Source organism: Cervus canadensis, chromosome 4 (assembly GCF_019320065.1).
Source record: "Cervus canadensis isolate Bull #8, Minnesota chromosome 4, ASM1932006v1, whole genome shotgun sequence".
Taxonomy (NCBI): Eukaryota; Metazoa; Chordata; class Mammalia; order Artiodactyla; family Cervidae; genus Cervus; species Cervus canadensis.
Window position 1 is genome coordinate 26,454,752 of NC_057389.1, and position 21,791 is coordinate 26,476,542.

The window sequence follows — 21,791 nt, forward strand, 5'->3', positions numbered from 1 at the left end:
CCTATGATGTCTGTGACTGTGAACACAGACATTTCCATAGGAACTCGTCTTGAAGCTGACTGCAGCATCATGGTTCCAAAGTTTGGTAGCCTGTAAAAGGAGGCCATCAGTGTGTGAGTTGCAGGTGAACTCAGAATGCTAATTCAAGGCCAACAATAACTGGTTGTATAAAAGCCCCCAAATTTTCTAAATTTTGCTCCTATAAAAAACTGAAAGATTTTAACCAAAAATATCTAGACACTCAGAGAAGACAATCATTACAAACGCAAACAAGCAGGTCTCCCCTGAGCATCTGCACATAGAGAGCTGGCAGAGCCCGCGTCCTCACAAACCTCAGTCCAGTGTGCAATGCCTCGTGTGTACCTGCAGTTTGCTTAGGCTTCTGAAGAGTGTGTCCCTAAAGCTTGCTTGTCTATTTTCATGTCTTTTGGTAAGACAGCTGTTATACCAGCAGAGTAACAAAGATCATTTCCGCTTTCTCCTACCTGGACTGCATTAATGCCAGTGTGGGGTACTGGCAAGTGTTCACTGATATATGCACTTTATTCTAATCACAAATCACTGAAGATGTGAATGTCCTCACCGATTTTAATTAAAGATGGTGTGTGTGTGTGAACACGTTTGTGTACCCACACATCTGTGTACCCACACGTGAGCACCGTGGCAGTGCTCATGGCACCAGCAGGGTGTTGTAAACGCAGCAGGGCAGAAGTAGGCTGAGGAAAGTGCCATCTGACTGCTCACACTTCAGTCTTGGGGGAAAAGTTTTATATTCACATAAAGCACAAGTCAAAGGCTTAAGAGCATAGTAGGTTCAAGTAAAAGAGCCTAAATAAAAAAGGTAACGAAACAAATAAGTAGATTTCTCTTTCAGAAAAATAAGTGCAATTCAAAGTAGGTGCTACTTTTGCCTGAAGCAAACACAAACATTGCTGCTTTCTTAGATATGTGACCTCCAGCAAGGTGACTGTGTCAGGAAAAATGGCTTGCGTTTCACAGTATTACTGTAAAGACTGCATGCGCCAGGATATGCACAGTGCTTAGGAGGGCACTTGGCAGATAACAGACATTCAATGAAAAGGAACTGCCGTTGTTAGTATTATTTATCCCCAGCACTGTCTGTCCCACCCTCCCCCTGGGGATGTTTGCATTTTAAAACTGGGTCATTGGATAGTTAATATCATAACACACTGGAATGAATTCTTAGTGATATAATTTTAATACTATGATATGAAATTAAAGGAGATAAATTTGTGTGTAATAAATCTTAGGAAATCAGCAAATCAGAATGACTTCTGTGGTAGGATGCATACCTGTGTATGTGTGTGTGTGTGTGTGTGTGTGTGTGTGTGTTTTGAGAGGAGAGTATACAACTTTCTATAAGTTATACTGTAGATGTTCAATTTAATGTGAAAGATAATATGGCAAATTCTCTGCCTCAGCTCATCTTGACCCTTCCTTGAAGGTCTTTTTTTAATGCTCACTTGTATATTTTTCTCATACCCTCTCTTCCACAACCCCCCCCCTCCTCTGATTCCCATGTCAAGCAAGGAAGCACAGGACATCTCGTGTACCGGCTGGCCTACTATCTTATGTGTGTGTCTGTAATTGTGCCAATTATATTCCAAATTCTAAAAGGTCACCTTTAGTATATATTTTCACCCAAAGCATTATTCTGGACTGAAAACAGGTCATATTTGTTAAGAGTATTCCTATAGGCAAAAGTCAGTAGCTTCAAAAAAAAAATCATTTCCCAAAAGCCTCAGAGGAACAAGCAAGTAAACTTCTGAAAATAAAATCAGTAAATCAGATAGAATTTTGAAGGCGACAGTTTTAGTTTCTTGGGAAAGTAAGTTTCTCAATTTGCTCATCCACTATCTTCTTTCTGTGACATAATAAAAAGAAAAGGGTTAGGGCAAACACTAGAGACTGAAGTCAGAGCATCATAACGATTTTGAGAGGAGGAAACAGAGAGGTACTGAGGTCCCAAGAGGGACCTGGGAGACATCTGTGATTAGGACATTAGGCTCTGGAGGAGAGGCTGGCCTGCAAAGACCTCCAGGAACAGACTCGGAGCTCTTTAATAAGTATTCCAGGGAGTCAGGCTTTCCTGGAAAAAACAAATTAGTGTGAGAAGCCAGTACTGTGCAATTTCAGTTTTAAAAATAGCCAAGTATTGTTAAGGCTGCTGTGTGCATGAGAGGAAAAGAAAGCCCTTCTTAATATCTGCCTCAGCTTCCACATTAAAACAGAGGAGCTACACTGAAATTCTTGCCTGGCAAATACTGCAAAGGTCATCTGGTGTGTATCACTTGGAATCATTTTTTGGTCCTTACAATGACAATGTTTTGGGGGGGATTGTGTCCCTTTTTATCAAATTGGTCTTGAATGAGGATAGCCAGGCAACGGCTCTGCTGCTGTCACTCAGGACCAGAGCAGTGCCCGGCCGTCTATTTCAGCTCTTCATTTGCCTAATTGCCCTGCGAGGTTGGCAGGGATGTTCCCTGCAGCCAAGGCTCTGCTGACTGCAGAGACCCTACCTGGCACTCCAAGTTGATGCGTCAGCATTTCAGGTAGAAATGAATGAAAAATCAATCAGGATGACTGCAGTGATAGCATGCACAATTCTAACCTCGTTTGTCTCTAATTTTCAATTATTCACCATAGACCCAAGCAGTGTTTAAGATGGTGAGTCTGTAACAAATGTGCTGCTTCTATTTAATGAGGCATTTTGTGCGTGTGTCCTCTTTTCTTTTTAGAACAAGCAAATCTAACCTGCTTAGAAAGCCATATGTAAAATGAATGATGATGTCAAGTTTCATGCAAATATTCTTTATTTGCCTTGGCTTAATATTCAGTTATGAATTAAACTGGGTGATAAATATTCATATGTAGCTGTATCAAATTGTTTTATTAACTTGTACTTCAAATTCAGAGGTTTAAATGTTTTTTTTAAGTCTTTATATTTTTATCATATCTCTTTTAACTTGCTATAACTCTCTATATCAAAACTATACTGTTCTAAATAAATTTCTAGATTCACAACTCTGTAAAGATAGAGTTAAACACTGTTTGGACTCTGACTACATAAGGGAAACTGGAATTGTTCAAAGCTGCAGTCTTCAGCTTCCAAAGACAGCTACAGTAACTTTCTGAGCAGATTGGGTTAAATATTTTTACAGACCCATTCTAGGATGATAAGGCAGTAAAAGTTGTGCAGTGCAACACTCCAAAGGGTTCCAAATCTCACAAGCTTCTTTGTATGTGATGCTCTCACAGTGAAGAAGATTATTTGGGCTACAAAGATGAAGAGTCTACTTCTTCTGGTGCTGATTTCAATCTGCTGGGCTGATCATCCAGACAACTATACTGTAGATCATGACAGAGTTATTCATATCCAAGGTAAGAAAACACACCTTCTCTTATGAAAGTTAAATCCATTTCAAGTTACTTAGAAATGTTAAGTGATTTCTTAACATTTACGTTAGTGCTTCTCAATTTTGGTTCTGCTGCATTGACTTTTTCTTTTTCTTTCTGCTAATTGGTGAACATGCTCCCTGGCTTTTGAATGCTATTGCATTACAGTAGAGCTAAGAATCAGGGACAATTAAAGTGGATTGGCTTAAGAATATCCAACTGCAGGGAGTTGATGCAATTGTTCAAGGCTTTTCAGTTGCTATCTTCTAAGTAGAATGCAGGGTAGAAAGTTCATTTAAAGACAGGGCAAAAGCGGGGAGAAATAGGAGGCAAAACTTATATGTAAGGTCATTCTGTTAGAGTCATCAAGAAAAACAACATGAACATGAGTCAGACAAGCTAAGTTTCAGGAAAAAGAACTTACCCCATTAAAATCTCCTTCGGTAAAGCTTTAGTTTCCACAGAGCAATGTTTTCCCTGCATGTTTCTTTGCAGCTCAGCTGAATCCTAAGCCTGGGAGCTGTAGCAAGATTTGAGGCTGCAGTACAATGCAGCTATTTCCTCAGTCCCAGCTTCAGATGAGGGACATCCCGCATTAAGAAAGCTAAGAGACTTATGCAATAAGAAAAAGATAGTTCCAAAGGAGCTGGAGCTTCTCTCTTTGCCCTTGCATGCTGAATATTTAAAATAAGAATTACAGAATTTAACAGTTTAAACATATGATGATAAGAATTCTAGATGAAGTCAGTTTGGGGACCAGAAGCATTATAAGTTTGCTAAGAGAAATAAAACATTGAGAAGATATAACTCAATGTCTTCAAGGTCAAAAGTGCAGTCTGAGAAAATTGCATCCACTGTTGAAAAGTATGACTTGTGAAGGTCAAATGATAGTGTAGGTCTGTCTAGAAGTATTTTTCTGTATGTATTATGACTACCCAAATAGAACTCTGAATTTGACAATGTCTAGTTATTTTAGATGGTCCTCTTTCAGACCTCTATGTTTCTTGTTTCTAACAGCTTTACATTTTTCACTATTGGACCATAAAAAGGAATTATATAATCACAAATTTTACTATGCAAGCTGCTGACTCAGCTATTTTCTTTACTGTATAAAAGCAGAATCAAGGCTGTTTCCCAGAGACTTAAGACATTTACACATAGAGATTTCTGATGAAGGATCATCCTTTTAATGTCAAGTCAAAGTCAATTCAGCCAGAGTATAATACCTAATAATTCTTAATAACAGTTTTAAATCTCATGGAAAATAATAAAGTTTAGCAATGGTTTTAAATTATTACTAGACTAGATACCTGTTATATTCTTAACTATGTATAAATCATAAAGTCTAAATTTCATGCAGAGTATAAAAATATTTTAAAGTATATTAGCATTTTAAAAGTTATTCCTGAAGGAAGCCTATAAGTCAGATTCAAGTTTTCTCATCAAGAAAACCTTCTGTTGCTCCAGTCTTTCCATTCCCATATACCCTCTTGAAATTTAGTACAAAAGAATTGCTGACACAAGGTATCAAAATTACCCAGATTATTTGCCTGCACTATCCGATTTTTTAAAAAATGACTTGCTAGTCCATTTCATTTTAATTGTAAATTAATGTTCTTAGAAAGTTGCCCTGAGCTTTCAAGTAATAAAACTACAAGGTCTACATTTTGCTTGAGGAAGTTAATACTGAAATATGATTTGGGTTGATATTTTCATGCTATGTCCATAGTTGAAATCTATTTTAAAATTGCTCCAATTATTTGTTCGCATTAGTTTCTATTCAATAAAAGTTTTTCTTTTATCTTTATTATAGCATTCAGATTGAACTTTCATGTTCTCGCCCTTCAGAGAAACACTTCCAAATATCTGCCATAATTTCAGGCATCTTTTATAACACAAAAATAAACTCATAGCATAGCAGGTAATCACTAAAGCAGACATCTTTCATTACTCACTTGAAATACTGGATTATTTTGTCACATTTAAAACTTTTATTTATCAAACACGACCCAGAAGGAATTTAAGGGAGCTGAAACTTTCATAAAATTTTATAAGAATTTTGCAATCAAATCATTAAATTAGTAATCTGAATCTCAAAGTCCTGAATCATACTGATAAGCAGTAAAAGCTTCTCTCAGTAATAGAAAATTATTCAAAATTCATTTTACTGCAAAAACACCTTTTCTGTCTCTCATTTTCCATTAATTTAAAAAATTTTTGTACTGTTAAGTTCCCCAGGCACATCACCCTCAAATTCATCTTGGCTGCCTTGATAAATATGCTGAACACTTTGTTAACATGTTCTTTTTTTTTTTCTTTTTCATTTATTTTTATCAGTTGGAGGCTAATTACTTTACAATATTGTAATGGTTTTTGCCATACATTGACATGAATCAGCCATGGATTTACATGTGTTCTCCATCCCGATCCCCCCTCCTGCCTCCCTCCCCATCCCATCCCTCTGGGTCTTCCCAGTGCACCAGCCCTGAGCACTTGTCTCATACATCCATCCTGGACCTTAACTCTTATGCATAAGAGTTACCTAATTTTTTTTTCTGAAGATTTCTTCCTTATGTAGCTATGGGAAATTCTATATATATATATGCAAAAAAATTTTAATCTGGTTTTTAAAGAAAATCAGAATACCAGGGGGGAAATGGCAAGTATAGATTCCTATATAAAGAGTTTCTATTAAGAAGCATATTTTTTAGTGATGAAAAAGGAAACTGTGCCGGTTTTCCATGGAGAAAGGTATAGTTTTAGATGAAATTGCACTTGTACTAACTCACTTCCTTTAATTTTTATTGAATCAGTTTGATTACAAATTTGATTACAAATTGATTCAATAAATATGAGAAAGCAAACTACTTGTCCATGGAGTCTGCTAAAAATCTGTAATCAATGTATTCGCTTATATATCATATACTGTTGGCACTATGGGGATAGTAATTTCCTCAAATACTTCTACAGAAAGAGATGGCTACTGTTAATATTGTCTCTATAACAATCTCAACTAATGGATTATATTCCTCATTTCATGATGTGCCTAGTCAAACAATATCTAAATCCTTTGAAACTTGAGTTCATTAGGAAGAATTTTATATGGGGTATTAAATCTCACAAAAGCACAATTTTAAAAATATTTAGATCTGATCTAAAAATTCTTTGTAGACTTTCAATTACCAGTAGAAGTTCAGAGATGATGAATATACTTTATAAAACACAATTTTTAAGAAAACATTTATATAGACAGCAGAGAAATTTTATGACCATTTGCTATTAACCAAAATAGTTATACTGAATACGTAACTGCCTGTTCTTATCCATGTCAGTGATCTAGCGACTCCTGCCTCTGGTATTTCAGGAGCAGGCCTTCTGACCACCAGTTTAAGATTTTTTCCCCTATTGCCAGTTTAAGACTCTTTCCCCTAATGCCACTTTCTGGCTTTAGACCTTGGGCAATTCACTTAATCTCTTTCAGTCTCAGTTATCTCATCTATAAAACTGGACATAGTCACTGTTTATTCCATAAAGCTTTATGATAATTAAATTAGATAATATATGGGAAAGTGCTTAGTACCCAGCATGCAATAAGCTCCCAGTAGATGAAAGTTGTTAGTGCCATGTTATTTCTTTACTGTTATGGAAAAAAAATGATTTTTAAATAAAAAAGGAACACAAAAACTGGTGGGAAAAGCTCTTGCTTTTCAAATTCATTTTCTAGCAGTAAGAACAATATCTTACTTTAGTTCTAATGAAATAAACATTTTATACGTAGCCTTCTTTACCCTTTTTAAATTGTACTATTTAAGATTTCCCCAATGGTATTAAATATTATATGATCACTTTTACTTTCCTTGTAGAAAGTGAATTTTTCCAAACTTAAGTAATATTCCTCTTAATATACATATCAGGTAAACACAACTAAGCTCCTTTAAATTTTTTAAAAGAATAAGAGGAAATCTTGGAGATGAAAGCAGTCCCCTTCTTTATAATGTGCCCAAGTGTGTGCTCAGTCATGTCCAACTCTGCGACCCTATGGACTGTAGCCCATCAGGCTTCTCTGGAACTTTCCAGGCCAGAATACTGGATTGGGTTGCCATTTCCTACTCCAGGGGATTTACCTGACCCAGGAATTGAACCTGTGTCTCTTGCGTCTCCTGCATTAGCAGATAGATTCTTTACCACTGTGACACCCTTTGTTAAGTGAAATTTATGGTCACTTATCTCAAGAGATAAAGCAATTAGATTTTTTAAAGAAAGAGTTGTCAGAAAATCATCTCTCTGTGAGCAGAAAAATTAATGCAGATCTAGAATCCCTTGCAGAAGTGGACACTCCCCACTCAATGTGGCTGTTTCCTCCTTCTTGTGTCCCAAACCATTCTTCCATCCTAGCTTAGCGTTAGACTGTCAGCTTTGTCACACTCCAGCTAGAAAGTAGTGCCTGGCACATAGTAGGTGTTGAATATATGTGATAAATACATGAATGAGTGTAATGAGATACTTCTAAATTGCCACTATCATAACAAGCACCCCTTAAGTCCTGCAGCATCCATGGCATTTAGCAACACATGACATGTTGTGGGGGCCTAGTGTACATTAACTGGATCACAGCTTTCATTCTGTAATGTTGGCATAAAGTAAATCATAGTTAACAGAATTTAAGAACTTAAAAGGACTTTAATATAGATCATCGAGGTCAATATCCCATTGTACAAATGAGGAAATCAAGACCCAGAGCTTAAATGTTGCTTGGCCCAGGTTGCATGACTGATGAGGAACAATTTCTCTTGCTAACCTCCTGCCCTTCCTCAAATTTAGGATCACTTTTCACCTTCTAATGAACTCACTCTGCCTACCATGTTCTACCCTCCTCTGGTATCCCAATTTATCTCTGATCTCCTTTTCTGTTTTCTCTCTAGTCTTGGATATCTACTTTACTTATTTTTATATAACTGTGTCCATCTCTGCCACAAGAATATAAATCAGTTCCACAAGGGAAGGAATCTTTGTCCAATGCATCCCTGTCACCTAAATTAATACTACTGGGCATGTAGTAGGTGATCAATATGCTTGTTGAATAAATTCAGGGCCAAAATCCAGGAACTTTTCCTAATCAAGCCCAAGTCAGTCTTGGCAAATTGCAGGGAAATTTTAGTCTGTAGAATGAGAGGCAGCAGATAAGAGGATTCTGAGTTTTGGTAGCAAATTTTGTTTGGTCGCTTTCATAGCTCCCACACTGCACATAACATCTTACTTCCAGGAGAATCAACCAGAGGCATGATGCAGCAATCCTCCTAATGTGGGCATGAAACTTTGAAGAATATTTGATTTACATGTGGTCACTGCAATGCTATCATGTTCTTTATGTAATATCTGCAGAGTCAAGATCTGGTGGTGCAGAAAGGATCAAAAGTGAATTTAATAATGTATGATCATAAACTATCTACAGAGCCAGAGTTTAGTGGGAGAACTAGATATGTGTTCTCTCTTTCACTTAAAACTTGTTTGGACTCAGACTATATGAGTCTGTTATTAAAAGTTAAATTATAATTTCTTTTTCTCTTTTTGAGGTATCATGTACTATTTTTGTATACTATTTACAGCTACAAATGCAAAATCCATGAATGTCAACTACATTTTCCAAATTACATTTATCTAAATACATACACTATTAATAATATTATCTAGAAATTATTAGCTAAAAAATATCAGAGAATTTCATCATGAAACTATAAAAATTAGCAACACCCTAATGCTAAAATCTCTTCTTTGTTTACTTTAGGATGTAAGATCAAATATACTAATAAGAACTTACTACATTAAACACAGGCTTATCATTTGATCAAAATAAGAATATCACCATATATATAATAAATAAACACAAAAGAATGAAAATGTATATACAGGTATATATACATATATATTTGCAAAATACTGCACAAATACACATATACTCCTCTTCAGGCTGCCATATAACACAATACCATTGACTGAGTGGCTTGTAAACAATAGAAATTTATTTCTCACAGTTTTAGAGGCTGGGAAGTCCAAAATTATGATGCTGGCACGTTTGGTGTCTGGTGAAAGTTGGCTTCCTAGTTTAGCATGGCCATATGGCCATCTTTTTTCTGTGTCCTCACCTGGCAGAAGAGGACAAGGGACCTATCCTGGGCCTCTTTAATAAAGGTACTAATTCTATTCATGAGGGCTCCACCCTCATAACCTAATCACCCCCAAAGGCCCCACCTACAAATATCATCACATTGGGAAACAGGCTGCAATATATATGAATTGGGGAGGAGCTGGGGGTGGGGTGGGGGGGGGACACAAATGTTCAGTCTACAGCAAGCACCTAAATAGGCATTGGGAATAGAAAGATGATCAGAACACACAATCTGTCTTCATCAAGTTTATGGTCTAGAGAAAGGCAGACATCACTATGAATATAGAACTATTGACTGGGATAACTGCCATTCAACTAAGCAAAAACTATAGGTTGGTTGTAGGTTGATATATACTTTTGATAAATCCTTTAATCTATATTCAGAAATATATATGTATATTTTCATGCCAACTTTGCATCTGCTAGCCCATGGCCCAATCTTCTTCACATTTGTGTATCTTTTGAAATAATTTACTCATTTGGGCATTTGTTAAACACTGGCCCTCTTTGTGCAAAACACTTGAGTTATTTTCTGTAGGACAGACCGTCTCCTCAATGAGCTTAATGACAATATTATTAGAACATCAAAGGTAATAAAAAAAAATTAAAATAAGTGTTTGTAGAGGTGGAAATATGAAGAAAAGAATAATTAGTTGCCAAACAAAAATATCTTATTATAAAACTGTATTCATACTTTTTAAACCCATAAAATATGTTTTAAGAATATTTCTAATCTTGTTACTAAGTAACCTAAAAGTCTGAATTCTGTGTTATTTATAAGGCATCTATTAAAACAATGAATTTTGGAATATTTCTGGGTATAAAAACGTATATTTAATATTTTCAGGTAGCAGCAAATTCACACTAAAACAGTCATTGCTTTCTCTGTTCCATTCTGGGGGCTGAAATTGGCAAATTATGTGGGGAGTCAATGATTATTTGGAAACTTTCCCAAAGCTTTTTTTCTTTTTCCCCAGAAAAAGTCAATTAAATAGAGAAGCGTTTTTCTTTATTTTTTTTTCTTTTTTTTTTTTTTTTTTGAGAAGCGTTTTTCTTTGGTTGTAACTTGTATTAACCTATAACTTAGTGGTTTAATGTTAGAGTAATTTCAACATGCTATGTTTCTCTGACTTTCCTGTTTCTCTGACTTGTTAGCAGGGGCTATCAAGAAAAAATAGATTTAGATTTCTTTGTTGTTTTGGTTCTTTATTTTGAATATAAAATGGAAACTACTCTTTTCAGAATGTACTTTGGAATACAAAAATCTATCAAAATGCTAAGAAGTTAAGAATATTTAAGAGATATAAAAGTGAAAATATCTGGTGGGGGGGAAATCTTTATGATACGAGCATTTTTATTTCAAAATGAAGACAATGAAAGCACAAGAAATATAAAAGTTCTATACAAATCACTCAAAAACATTTTGTGTATTTGGTATTGCTACAGTGTGGTATGTGCATGCATGCTTAGTGGTGTCCAACTCTTTGGCACCCCATGAACTGTAGCCTGAGAGATTCCTCTGTCCATGGGATTTCTGAGACAAGAATACTAGAATGGGTTGACATTTCCTTCTCCAGGGGAATCTCCCTGACCCAAGGATCAAACCCACATCTCCTACATCGGCATCTGAGTTCTTTACCACTGCCCCACCTGAAAAGCCAATGGGGTAGTGACACTAAATACACATGTTCTCAAAAATAATTCTCAAATCACCAGTACAAATTGGAGCCATTTTAATCTTGTTTTAACTAAACATGTTGGTTGTTAACTTCAGTGCTTACTTGGAGACTAATTACCACATGTATAAGCTCCAAGTCGTATGTTTTTACATATTAGAGGATGATGCTGTGAAATGAGCTAAACAACACTGAGTTAAACAAGAATTTTACCTACCTTTTCCAAACACTGTCCACTCGAGCAAGACAAGGACATTAAGGATAAAAACACAGAAAGACCATAGTCCATCGAGAAAAAATTAACAGAGCAAGTTAGAACTGAGAGCATTTACTCCAGTAAAGTGTTCAGATGGGGTGAAGGAGATGGAAAGAAAGAAGAGTCCTATCTTATTTCTAACGAATCATAGATTTTAAATATCAATAGAAACATCATTGAAAACATATCCTTGAAGTGAGGAGATTTCCACTTCTAGAGGCTTCTGTTCATAATGGTGTTGTTTGCCTGCTTGATTTTGAGCAAGGGGCTGACGTACTATGATTCCCATGTACAAAAGACCAGGTGGATACTGGATTATGATGGGCGAAGTGTAAAAGTGAGGAAACATTTAGAAGGGTCTTGAGGTAGTTTAGATGAGAAATCATGGTGGTGTGAACCAGGATGGGACCAGTGGAGATGGATGGAGATGAGCCAGTTTGGGGGGGCGGGGAACGAAGACATAGAAATTAAGAGATTAGGGAAAGGAAGGGGCACATCAAACACACCTTCTAGATTTTGACTTGAACAAATGGATGGATGACATAGGCATAAAATGAGTTGAGAAGACTGGGAGAAGAACAAGTTTGGACAGGAGAGGAGGACTCAAGTTATCTGTTTGGCATCCAATATATAACCAGCAAGTAGTTGGATTTACTATTTCAGAGCTCAAGGAAAAGTACACTGGTAGAAAGCTTTGGGATCGCCAGTACATAAATATGTGTAACCATAGGATTAGGCGAGATCACCTGAAAAGGGGGGAAATGCAGGCAGAGACAAGGAGATTGCCCTGGTCTGAAGTTTGGAAACCGTCAGCATCAAGTGGGGCAGGGAGGTAGGTGAAGGAAGTGATAAAGGTCACATATTCACCTCTGAGTCTAAATTCTGATCACTGATGTGTGGTCATTGTTTTCGCATGTACCTTTAAAAAATCTAAATGAATTGCAAGTGTTTAAAAATAGAATAGGAGATATTTGTCTTAAAATGTGCATTTCTAGCATCTGCTGAAACATTGAAAGTCCTGCTGTTTTTCAGGCTGCATTCTCATTGGACATCAGTGGGAACCAATACCCACTCCCTTTAGCATGGAGCGTGTGTGCCCTAATAGTACAGTCCCTTCCACTTTCTGTTATTTTCTGGACTGTGGTGCTCCCTTCACTTCTCTCAGTCTTGCCTACCCGGGCATTTGTATTCCATTTACTTTTCATTTTGTTTCAGCACTAAACTTAATACTTGACACATTCAGTTCAGTTCAGTCAGTTCAGTCGCTCAATCATGTCTGACTATTTGCAACCCCATGAATCGCATCACGCCAGGCCTCCCTGTCCGTCACAAACTCTCGGAGTTTACTCAAACTCATGTCCATTGAGTCGGTGATACCATCCAGCCATCTCATCCTCTGTCATCCCCTTCTCCTGCCCCCAATCACTCCCAGCATCAGGGTCTTTTCAAATGAGTCAGCTTTTCGCATGAGGTGGCCAAAGTATTGCAGTTTCAGCTTCAGCATCAGTCCTTCCAATGAACACCCAGGACTGATCTCCTTTAGGATGGACTGGTTGGATCTCCTTGCAGTCCAAGGGACTCTCAAGAATCTTCTCCAACACCACAGTTCAAAAGCATCAATTTTTTGGCGCTCAGCTTTCTTCACAATCCAGCTCTCACATCCATACACGACCACTGGAAAAACCATAGCCTTGACTAGATGGACCTTTGTGTTGGCAAAGTAATGTCTCTGCTTTTTTAATATGCTGTCTAGGTTGGTCATAACTTTCCTTCCAAGGAGTAAGCATCTTTTAATTTCATGGCTGCAATCACCATCTGCAGTGATTTTGGAGCCCCCAAAAATAAAGTCTGACACTGTTTCCACTGTTTCCCCATCTATTTGCCATGAAATGATGATACCAGATGCCATCATCTTAGTTTTCTGAATGTTGAGCTTTAAGCCAACTTTTTCACTCTCCTCTTTCACTTTCATCAAGAGGATCTTTAGTTTCTCTTCACTTTCTGCCATAAGGGTGGTGTCATCTGCATATCTGAGAATATTGATATTTCTCCCAGCAATCTTGATTCCAGCTTGTGCTTCTTCCAGCCCAGCGTTTCTCATGATGTACTCTGCATAGAAGTTAAATAAGCAGGGTCACAATATACAGCCTTGACGTACTCCTTTTCCTATTTGGAACCAGTCTGTTGTTCCATGTCCAGTTCTAACTGTTGCTTCCTAACCTGCATACAGGTTTCTCAAGAGGCAGGTCAGGTGGTCTGGTATGCCCATCTCTTTCAGAATTTTCCACGGTTTATTGTGATCCACACAGTCAAAGGCTTTGGTATAGTCAATAAAGCAGAAGTAGATGTTTTTCTGGAACTCTCTTGCTTTTTCGATGATCCAGCAGATGTTGACAATTTGATCTCTGGTTCCTCTGCCTTTTCTAAAACCAGCTTGAACATCTGGAAGTTCACGGTTCATGTATTGCTGAAGCCTGGCTTGGAGAATTTTGAGCATTACTTTACTAGTGTGTGAGATGAGTGAAATTGTGTGGTAGTTTGAGCATTCTTTGGGATTGCCTTTCTTTGGGATTGGAATGAAAACTGACCTTTTCCAGTCCTGTGGCCACTGCTGAGTTTTCCAAATTTGCAGGCATATTGCATGCAGTACTTTCACACCATCTTCTTTTAGGATTTGAAATAGCTCAGCTGGATTTCCATCACCTCCACTAGCTTTGTTTGTAGTGATGCTTCCTAAGGTCCACTTGACTTCACATTCCAGGATGTCTGGCTCTAGGTGAGTGATCACACCATTGTGATTATCTGGGTTGTGAAGATCTTTTTTGCACAGTTCTTCTGTGTATTCTTGCCACCTCTTCTTAATATCTTCTGCTTCTGTTAGGTCCACCCATTTCTGTCCTTTATCAAACCCATCTTTGCATGAAATGTTCCCTTGGTATCTCTAATTTTCTTGAAGAGATCTCTAGTCTTTCCCATTCTGTTGTTTTCCTCTATTTCTTTGCATTGATCGCTGAGGAAGACTTTCTTATCTCTCCTTGCTATTCTTTGGAACTCTGCATTCAAATGGGAATATCTTTCATTTTCTCCTTTACTTTTCGCTTCTCTTCTTTTCATAGCTATTTATAAGGCCTCCTCAGACAACCATTTTGCCTTTTTGCATTTCTTTTCCATGGGGATGGTCTTGATCCCTGTCTCCTGTACAATGTCACGAACCTCCGTCCATAGTTCATCAGGCTGTCTATCAGATCTAGTCCCTTAAATCTATTTCTCACTTCCACTGTATAGTCATAAGGGATTTGATTTGGGTCATACCTGAATGGTCTAGTGGTTTTCCCTTCTTTCTTCAATTTAAGTCTGAATTTAGCAATAAGGAGTTCATGATCTGAGCCACAGTCAGCTCCCGGTCTTGTTTTTGCCGACTGTATAGAGCTTCTCCATTTTTGGCTGCAAAGAATATAATCAATCTGATTTTGGTGTTGACCATCTGGTGATGTCCATGTGTAGAGTCTTCTCTTGTGTTGTTGGAAGAGGGTGTTTGCTATGACCAGTGCGTACTCTTGGCAAAACCCTATTAGCCTTTGCCCTGCTTCATTCCATACTCCAAGGCCAAATTTGCCTGTTACTCCAGGTGTTTCTTGACTTCCTACTTTTGCATTCCAGTCCCCTATAATGAAAAGAACATCTTTTTTGGGTGTTAGTTCTAAAAGGTCTTGTAGGTCTTCATAGAACTGTTCAACTTCAGCTTCTTCAGCGTTACTTGTTGGGGCATAGGCTTGGATTACCATTATATTGAATGGTTTGCCTTGGAAACGAACAGAGATCATTCTGTCATTTTGAGATTGCATCCAAGTACTGCATTTTGGACCCTTTTGTTGACCACGACGGCTACTCCATTTCTTCTAAGGGATTCCTGCCCACAGTAGTAGATATAACGGTCATCTGAGCTAAATTCACTTATTCCAGTCCATTTTAGTTCGCTGATTCCTAGAATGTTGACATTCACTCTTGCCATCTCCTGTTTGACCACTTCCAATTTGCCTTGATTCATGGACCTAACATTCCAGGTTCCTATGCGATATTGCTCTTTACAGCATCGGACCTTGCTTCTGTCACCAGTCACATCCACAACTGGGTATTGTTTTCGCTTTGGCTCCATCTCTTCATTCTTTCTGGAGTTATTTCTCCATTGATCTCCAGTAGCATATTGGGCACCTAACGACCTGGGGAGTTCCTCTTTCAGTATCTTATCATTTTGCCTTTTCATACTGTTCAGAGGGTTCTCAAGGCAAGAATACTGAAGTGGTTTGCCATTCCCTTCTCCAGTGGGCCACATTCTGTCAGACCTCTCCACCATGACCCGTTGGTCTTGGGTGGCCCTACACAGCATGGCTTAGTTTCACTGAGTTAGACAAGACTGTGGTCCTGTGATCAGATTGGCTAGTTTTCTGTGATTATGGTTTCAGTGTGTCTGCCCTCTGATGCCCTCTCACAACACCTACCGTCTTACTTGGGTTTCTCTTACCTTGGACGAGGGCTATCTCCTCACGGCCGCCCCTCCTGACCTTGAATGTGGGGTAGCTCCTCTCGGCCCTCCTGTGCCCTTGCAGCCGCCGCTCCTTGGACGTAGGGGTAGCTCCTCTCTGCTGCCGCCCCTGACCTCGGACGTGGGGTAGCTCCTCTCGGTCCTCCTCTCGCAGCCGCCGCCCCGACCTTGGACGTGGGGTAGCTCCTCTCAGCCGCTCCTGCGCCTCACAGCCTGGCGCTCTCGGTCACCGACCCTGACCTTTGCGAGAGGTAGCTCCTCGGGGCCACACTTCTGCACGGTCCGTTGCAGCCGGCGCGCTTCTTGACACATTATAGGCTGTTAATTCATGATCATCGATTAAGTAAAAACCAACAGTTCCCTTTTGCCTCCAGAACTGACTCTGGACAGTATTATCCTGATGTTTTGCACACTAAATGAAGACAGTAACCATAGCAATGTAGAGAACCAACACTGTCCTTTCTGCAAATTATGGGTAACTTGACCTTACATTTCACCACAAAATGGAAGCAGTCTGAGCAGAGACAAGTAGATTTGGGCCCTTTACCACATGAAGACGTGTTTCTAATAATTAGGGACTATGGTTAATTACAGCCTAATGAAGAAGAATGACTCATGTTAATGTTTCAGTTTCTCCATACCCTTTGAAATAAGCCTGTATTACAGTTAAAATCCTGGAAAGCAGGTTTCTTCAAAGATTGTAATTTACTGTTAATGAAACAATCAATTTTATTTTCTTATAATGTATTTCTTAATTTCTCTAGGTGATAACTCAATTTGGTGTTTTTTTCTCAATTTGGTTTTATTCTGTCTCAAATAATGGAAATCAAATGCTATTTCATTCTCCATAAATCATTGATAACAGGATAAATTTAAATTCTGAAAATTATTAACAAATGCAAACATCTCTGGCCTGACACAGCTAGCATGACTGTCTCTAGTTTGGGGACCAGTTATATTGAAGTTACCAATGGCAATAATACTGATAAATTAATAGTAACATTTAAAACCACTTACCATGTGTGATCCACAATAGAATGTGCATTACCTAGATCATCTCAGTCCGTCCTCCCCACCATACTGTATAAAAGTGGTTATCCTCACTGAAACTGAGAGAGCATCTGTAGCTTGCTCCTGGTCATTTGGCTATTAAGTGGTAAAACTGATGTTCAAACTCAGGCAGGCTGATTCTTGTGCTCCTAACCCACCAGGAATCATACAACCTCCATCTCAGCCTTCTCTTAAAAACTTTTGAGCAAAGCGGTAGGTGAAAACGGCTCCCATCTTGTTCCATTCAGTTGATATAACTATGTTCCAGCAGAAATTAAATCACTATGAAAAAAGGCTCTGGTTTTGAGCCTTGGGGAAACTTGTCTTACAGGCTGCCGTAGTGATTCTGAAGAGAAGTTTGAGGAGCAAGGTGGGGGTGACAGCTACGTATACATACATTCCACCCCTACCCCCAAATGAAGACTGTCTGGAACCCCAAAGAAAACTGAGGAAGAGGCAGGAAGAAGTTGGATTATATAGATACAGGTTTTGATTTGTTTTTAAGGCTTTAAAGTGGTGGTCCTGAATTAAGCTCCTACGCTGTTAAGAACCACTAGGAGAATCACCATAGGTTGATGAGGTGCAAGTTTTTGAGAATCAGTACTTTTAGGAACTGTCTTCCGAAAGAGCACAGTGAAGAAGACAACGTTGAAGACAGAAGCTGGTTTGCACACCTAGCACACTTGGGCCACTAAGTGTGTGTTTGTTAGTAAGAGCCAACATTTACTGGGCACTCAGGGTGCCAGGTACTAGGCTAAGCTCTCAGTGTATGACCTCCTCTGATCCTAATGAGAACCCTGGGAGGCAGGTGACTTAACTCTATTTTCCTGATGAGGAAACCGAGGCCATAAAGCTTAGGTGATACAATGTAAGAGGCATAATTCATAGGCTTAATCAATAAACTATAGCTTCTGAGATAACAGATGAAACAAGAATGAATGTGCAAAGACAAAAGCCCACAAAGAACTTGGTCAGCAGAACAGAGCTGAACACCCTCACCACACTTTTCTTCTTCCTGGTCAAAACAGATGAAGAAAAGGGAATTAAAAACAGACAATATTTTTCAAGATAGTAACAGTTTTGGGTTTACAGTTCAGAACACAGATTTTTGAACTGGATTCAATGGATGCCCTCGAGCTAATTGAAGGCTCTTTATGCCTATTTCCAGCAAAGAAGCTTACCTTTTTATATGGCAAAAATTTGTCTAAGTTATGTTTTTGTGGGGGTGGGGTGGATTTCCACTGTCTCTGAAAAAAAAACCTATAGGCTCTAAAATAGTGATAGCACACACTACAATATTGTAAAGTAATTAGCCTCCAACTAATAAAAATATATGGAAAAAAAATAGTGATAGCACTTACTGTTATTTTTTCACTATAGAACTTGGATATGATAATAATGTGGTACACGTACAAGATCAACATCACCCAAACAATGCTATATTCTGGTGTTGGGCACCCATCACAGAATTGCTTTAGCTCTAAGGCAAGTGTTGGGTTGAACGTCATAGGCTTACAAGCCCTGCACTTGCCCAGCCTCAAGACTGAAGAAAGAGCCTGAAATCAGCAACGAAGTCATCAATGGTTTAATGGATGAGGGAGCTTACATGTCTGAAGCAAGGTCCTGGAGCAATACCCCACTGTATGTGGCAGAGAGTGGACAGGACCTGGCTGTAGTCTTCGCTCCCAGGGGTAAGGGAAGGTTATTAGTTACAGGGCGAAGTAAAATCAGGTTGATTCATTAGTTACCAGGGAAACCAGCAGAGGGAAATGCCTTTCACCTCCCCTTTGATAAGCTATCATGGGGGAGACATTCTGATCTAAAGCTAAAACAATCATTAGCTGGGGTCTGGGGTAGCTATGTAGGAGGATCAGTCAGGGGAGTAGGGTGTAGACGAAGCCAGCACTGGGGATATACAGAGCCCACCAGGCTCCCCCGTCCCTGGGATTCTCCAGGCAAGAACACTGGAGTGGGTTGCCATTTCCTTCTCCAATGTGTGAAAGTGAAAAGTGAAAGTGAAGTCGCTCAGTTGTGTCTGACTCGTAGCGACCCCATGGACTGCAGCCTACCAAGCTCCTCCGTCCATGGGATTTTCTAGGCAAGAGTACTAGAGTGGGGTGCCATTGTCTTCTCCGCTGACAGGAACTAACAGGAGACAAAGACTATACAGTGGTTAGAGAGCAGGTAGGTACTGGCAGAGGGTGGAGGGGTATTGACAGGAGTATGTTCTTGTAGCCTCTGAGACCAAAAGGCAGCGTCACAGAGGGTGAGAAACAGCAGTAAGCACTTTACAGCAAAGAGTAACCTTCACTTACCTCATCTTCAGCTTTAGATTCTTCCTTTATAGTCGAAACTGGATGACAGTCAGTACCTTTGTCAGCAGCATCTTAAAGGATTGGGGGAAAAAATGAGATAAAACTTCCATGTTTTGAAGACCTGTTTAAAGATAACATTATAATTAACCGAACCATAGGTCTTCTACAAAATTATAATCCTGCAATTATAATGGTATACTACAATTCTAGCTACCAGCTTCTTGTGTGTATTTCTAGGCAAAGTTTTTTTGTTTATTTTGTCAATTAAATTCCCTCAACCATTTTGTGTATTTTTATACCATTTCTGTTTAGTGTGTGATCAGGTGATACATATACACAGTTCAAAAGTTTTTAAAATATGAAAGTATAGTATACACAGTGAAAATCTCTCAGGAGTTCTCTACCCACACAGCTACCTTATCTTCCCACAGGCTATCATGGTTATTAGTTTCTTGGGCTTCCAGTGATTCCTTCTATAGTTTAGTTTAGGCAAATATATATATTTCTTTTGCATTCACACAAACGGTCAAAAGTACACATAATCTCACAAGTCTTCAGATCAGTGTTTGAACTCCAGATGAAAGTAAAGATGAGCTAGGGATAACTCCAACAGGATTTCAAACTCAGATCAACTCGCTGAGGACAGAGGGCTGAAATGATCTTCCTTAGAGACGCTTTCCTACCCTCATCAGGTAGTCCTTCCTGAAGCACTGAGTCACAGAGACCCAGAGTTCTTACAGTCAGGAAGAGTTGGGGAAGAAACTAAAGCTCTGTCTCTGATAAACTAAAAGCAGTTTGCCCTCCGGAAGGGCAATAAAGGCTGGATGGGGGCGGAAGTGGAGGGTGGCAACAGTGGGGGTGAACCTTGTAAAACTTTCTGATGCAAAGCTTACTAGACAGATCAGAATCAAGACCAAATGATGGGAGTTTCTGACTCCCAGTAAGCAACTTCAGAAACAATTAGGTTTATTCCAGTCTGAAGGAAACAAAATACAATCATCCCTCAGTATCCACCAGGGATTGGTTCCAGGACTCACCTGAGATACCAGAATCTTCAGATTCTCAAGTCCCTTATATAAAATGTTGCAGTACTTGCACCTAACCTACAGCCATCATCCCCTTATACTTTCCATCACCTCTAGATAACTTATAATACCTAAAACAATGTAAATATTATGCAAATAGCTCTAAATACAATGTAAATGCTATGTAAATACTTGCTGGGCACACAACAAATTCAAATTTTGCTTTTTGGAACTTCCTGGCATTTTTTGAAAAACAGTTTTTACCCCCAACTGGCTGAATCCCAAAAGAGGCACACCCAGATATGGAGGACTAACTGTAATTATAAAGAGTTAAAGGTTAATGAGTAAGATAATTTTTTCCTAAATTATATATCCTACTCAAATGTAATGTGTAAAATACCATGAGAGATAAATGTCTAAATCATTTCTTCTTTTTAAATATTGTGTCTTTAATACATGTATTTAGCTGTTTTTATAAAAATGTTTTCATCTTAGAGTTATATTATGGTATAAAGCATGTGCAGGGGTCCATGTCTACTACCATAGTTGAGTGCAGGCTCTGGGCGGCACTAGTCTAATTCAGTACAGACACTTATCATAGGCCAGGCACTATTTTGATGCTGGAGGAACAATATAACAAGATGTGCACTAGAGAGACTGTCATTAAACAGACAGAATGACTGTTTTCAGTAGACTGTGGTAAGCACAGGCATAAGGATACAAATCGAGCCTGGTTGCTCATCCTTGGACAGGCTGGCTAGCCTAAGGGAAGTAACAGTTTCCAAAGTGTTAGTCTTACACATCTCAACCTACCAGAGTGATAACAAATACCACAAAAATAAGGAAACATTTTTAAACCCTTATGAAGCATTTTCAAATGACTCATTGTGGAGCTGGCACTTGAGTGTCTGCTGACTAGCTTGGGATGTAAAGGAGGAATTAGTTTTCTGCTTGGAGTGATGAAAAGTTTTGGAAATAGATGGTTGGTGGTGGTTGCACAATAGTGTAAACATAATTCATAACACTGAACTGTACACTTAATGATGGCTAAAATGGCAAATTTTATGTTATATGTAGAAAATAAAAAATCAAATGATAGTGGTAGAATTTTTCCTTGGGAGTGTTTTTTTGTTCTTGTTTAGCCATCTTAAATATATTCCTCCATTTTGTCTGTTTGGATTCTTTTTACATTTTATTGGTCTAGAAAATCTAAAAGTTTGGAGGTTCCTTCATTATACACCAGTGAGAAAGTAACCAATACCAGGAGTGGTTGTTTTGTAAAATCCAAAAGTTATTTATTTTTAAAAGACCAACTCAGACTCATAACACCTTTCCTTTTTTAT

At 38.5% G+C, this 21,791-nt stretch overlaps 1 protein-coding gene across 2 annotated transcripts in view; it reads left to right on the plus strand.

The window, feature by feature from the left end:
• HAPLN1 (hyaluronan and proteoglycan link protein 1) overlaps window positions 1-21,791 on the plus strand; it is a 77,016-nt gene that overhangs the window by 36,958 nt on the left and 18,267 nt on the right. For both annotated transcript variants that reach the window (XM_043464718.1, XM_043464717.1), the window contains exon 2: window positions 3,280-3,402. In XM_043464718.1, coding sequence (XP_043320653.1) covers window positions 3,306-3,402 — 97 coding nt within the window. In that variant the 5' untranslated portion in view covers window positions 3,280-3,305. The remainder of the gene's footprint in view (window positions 1-3,279; window positions 3,403-21,791) is intronic.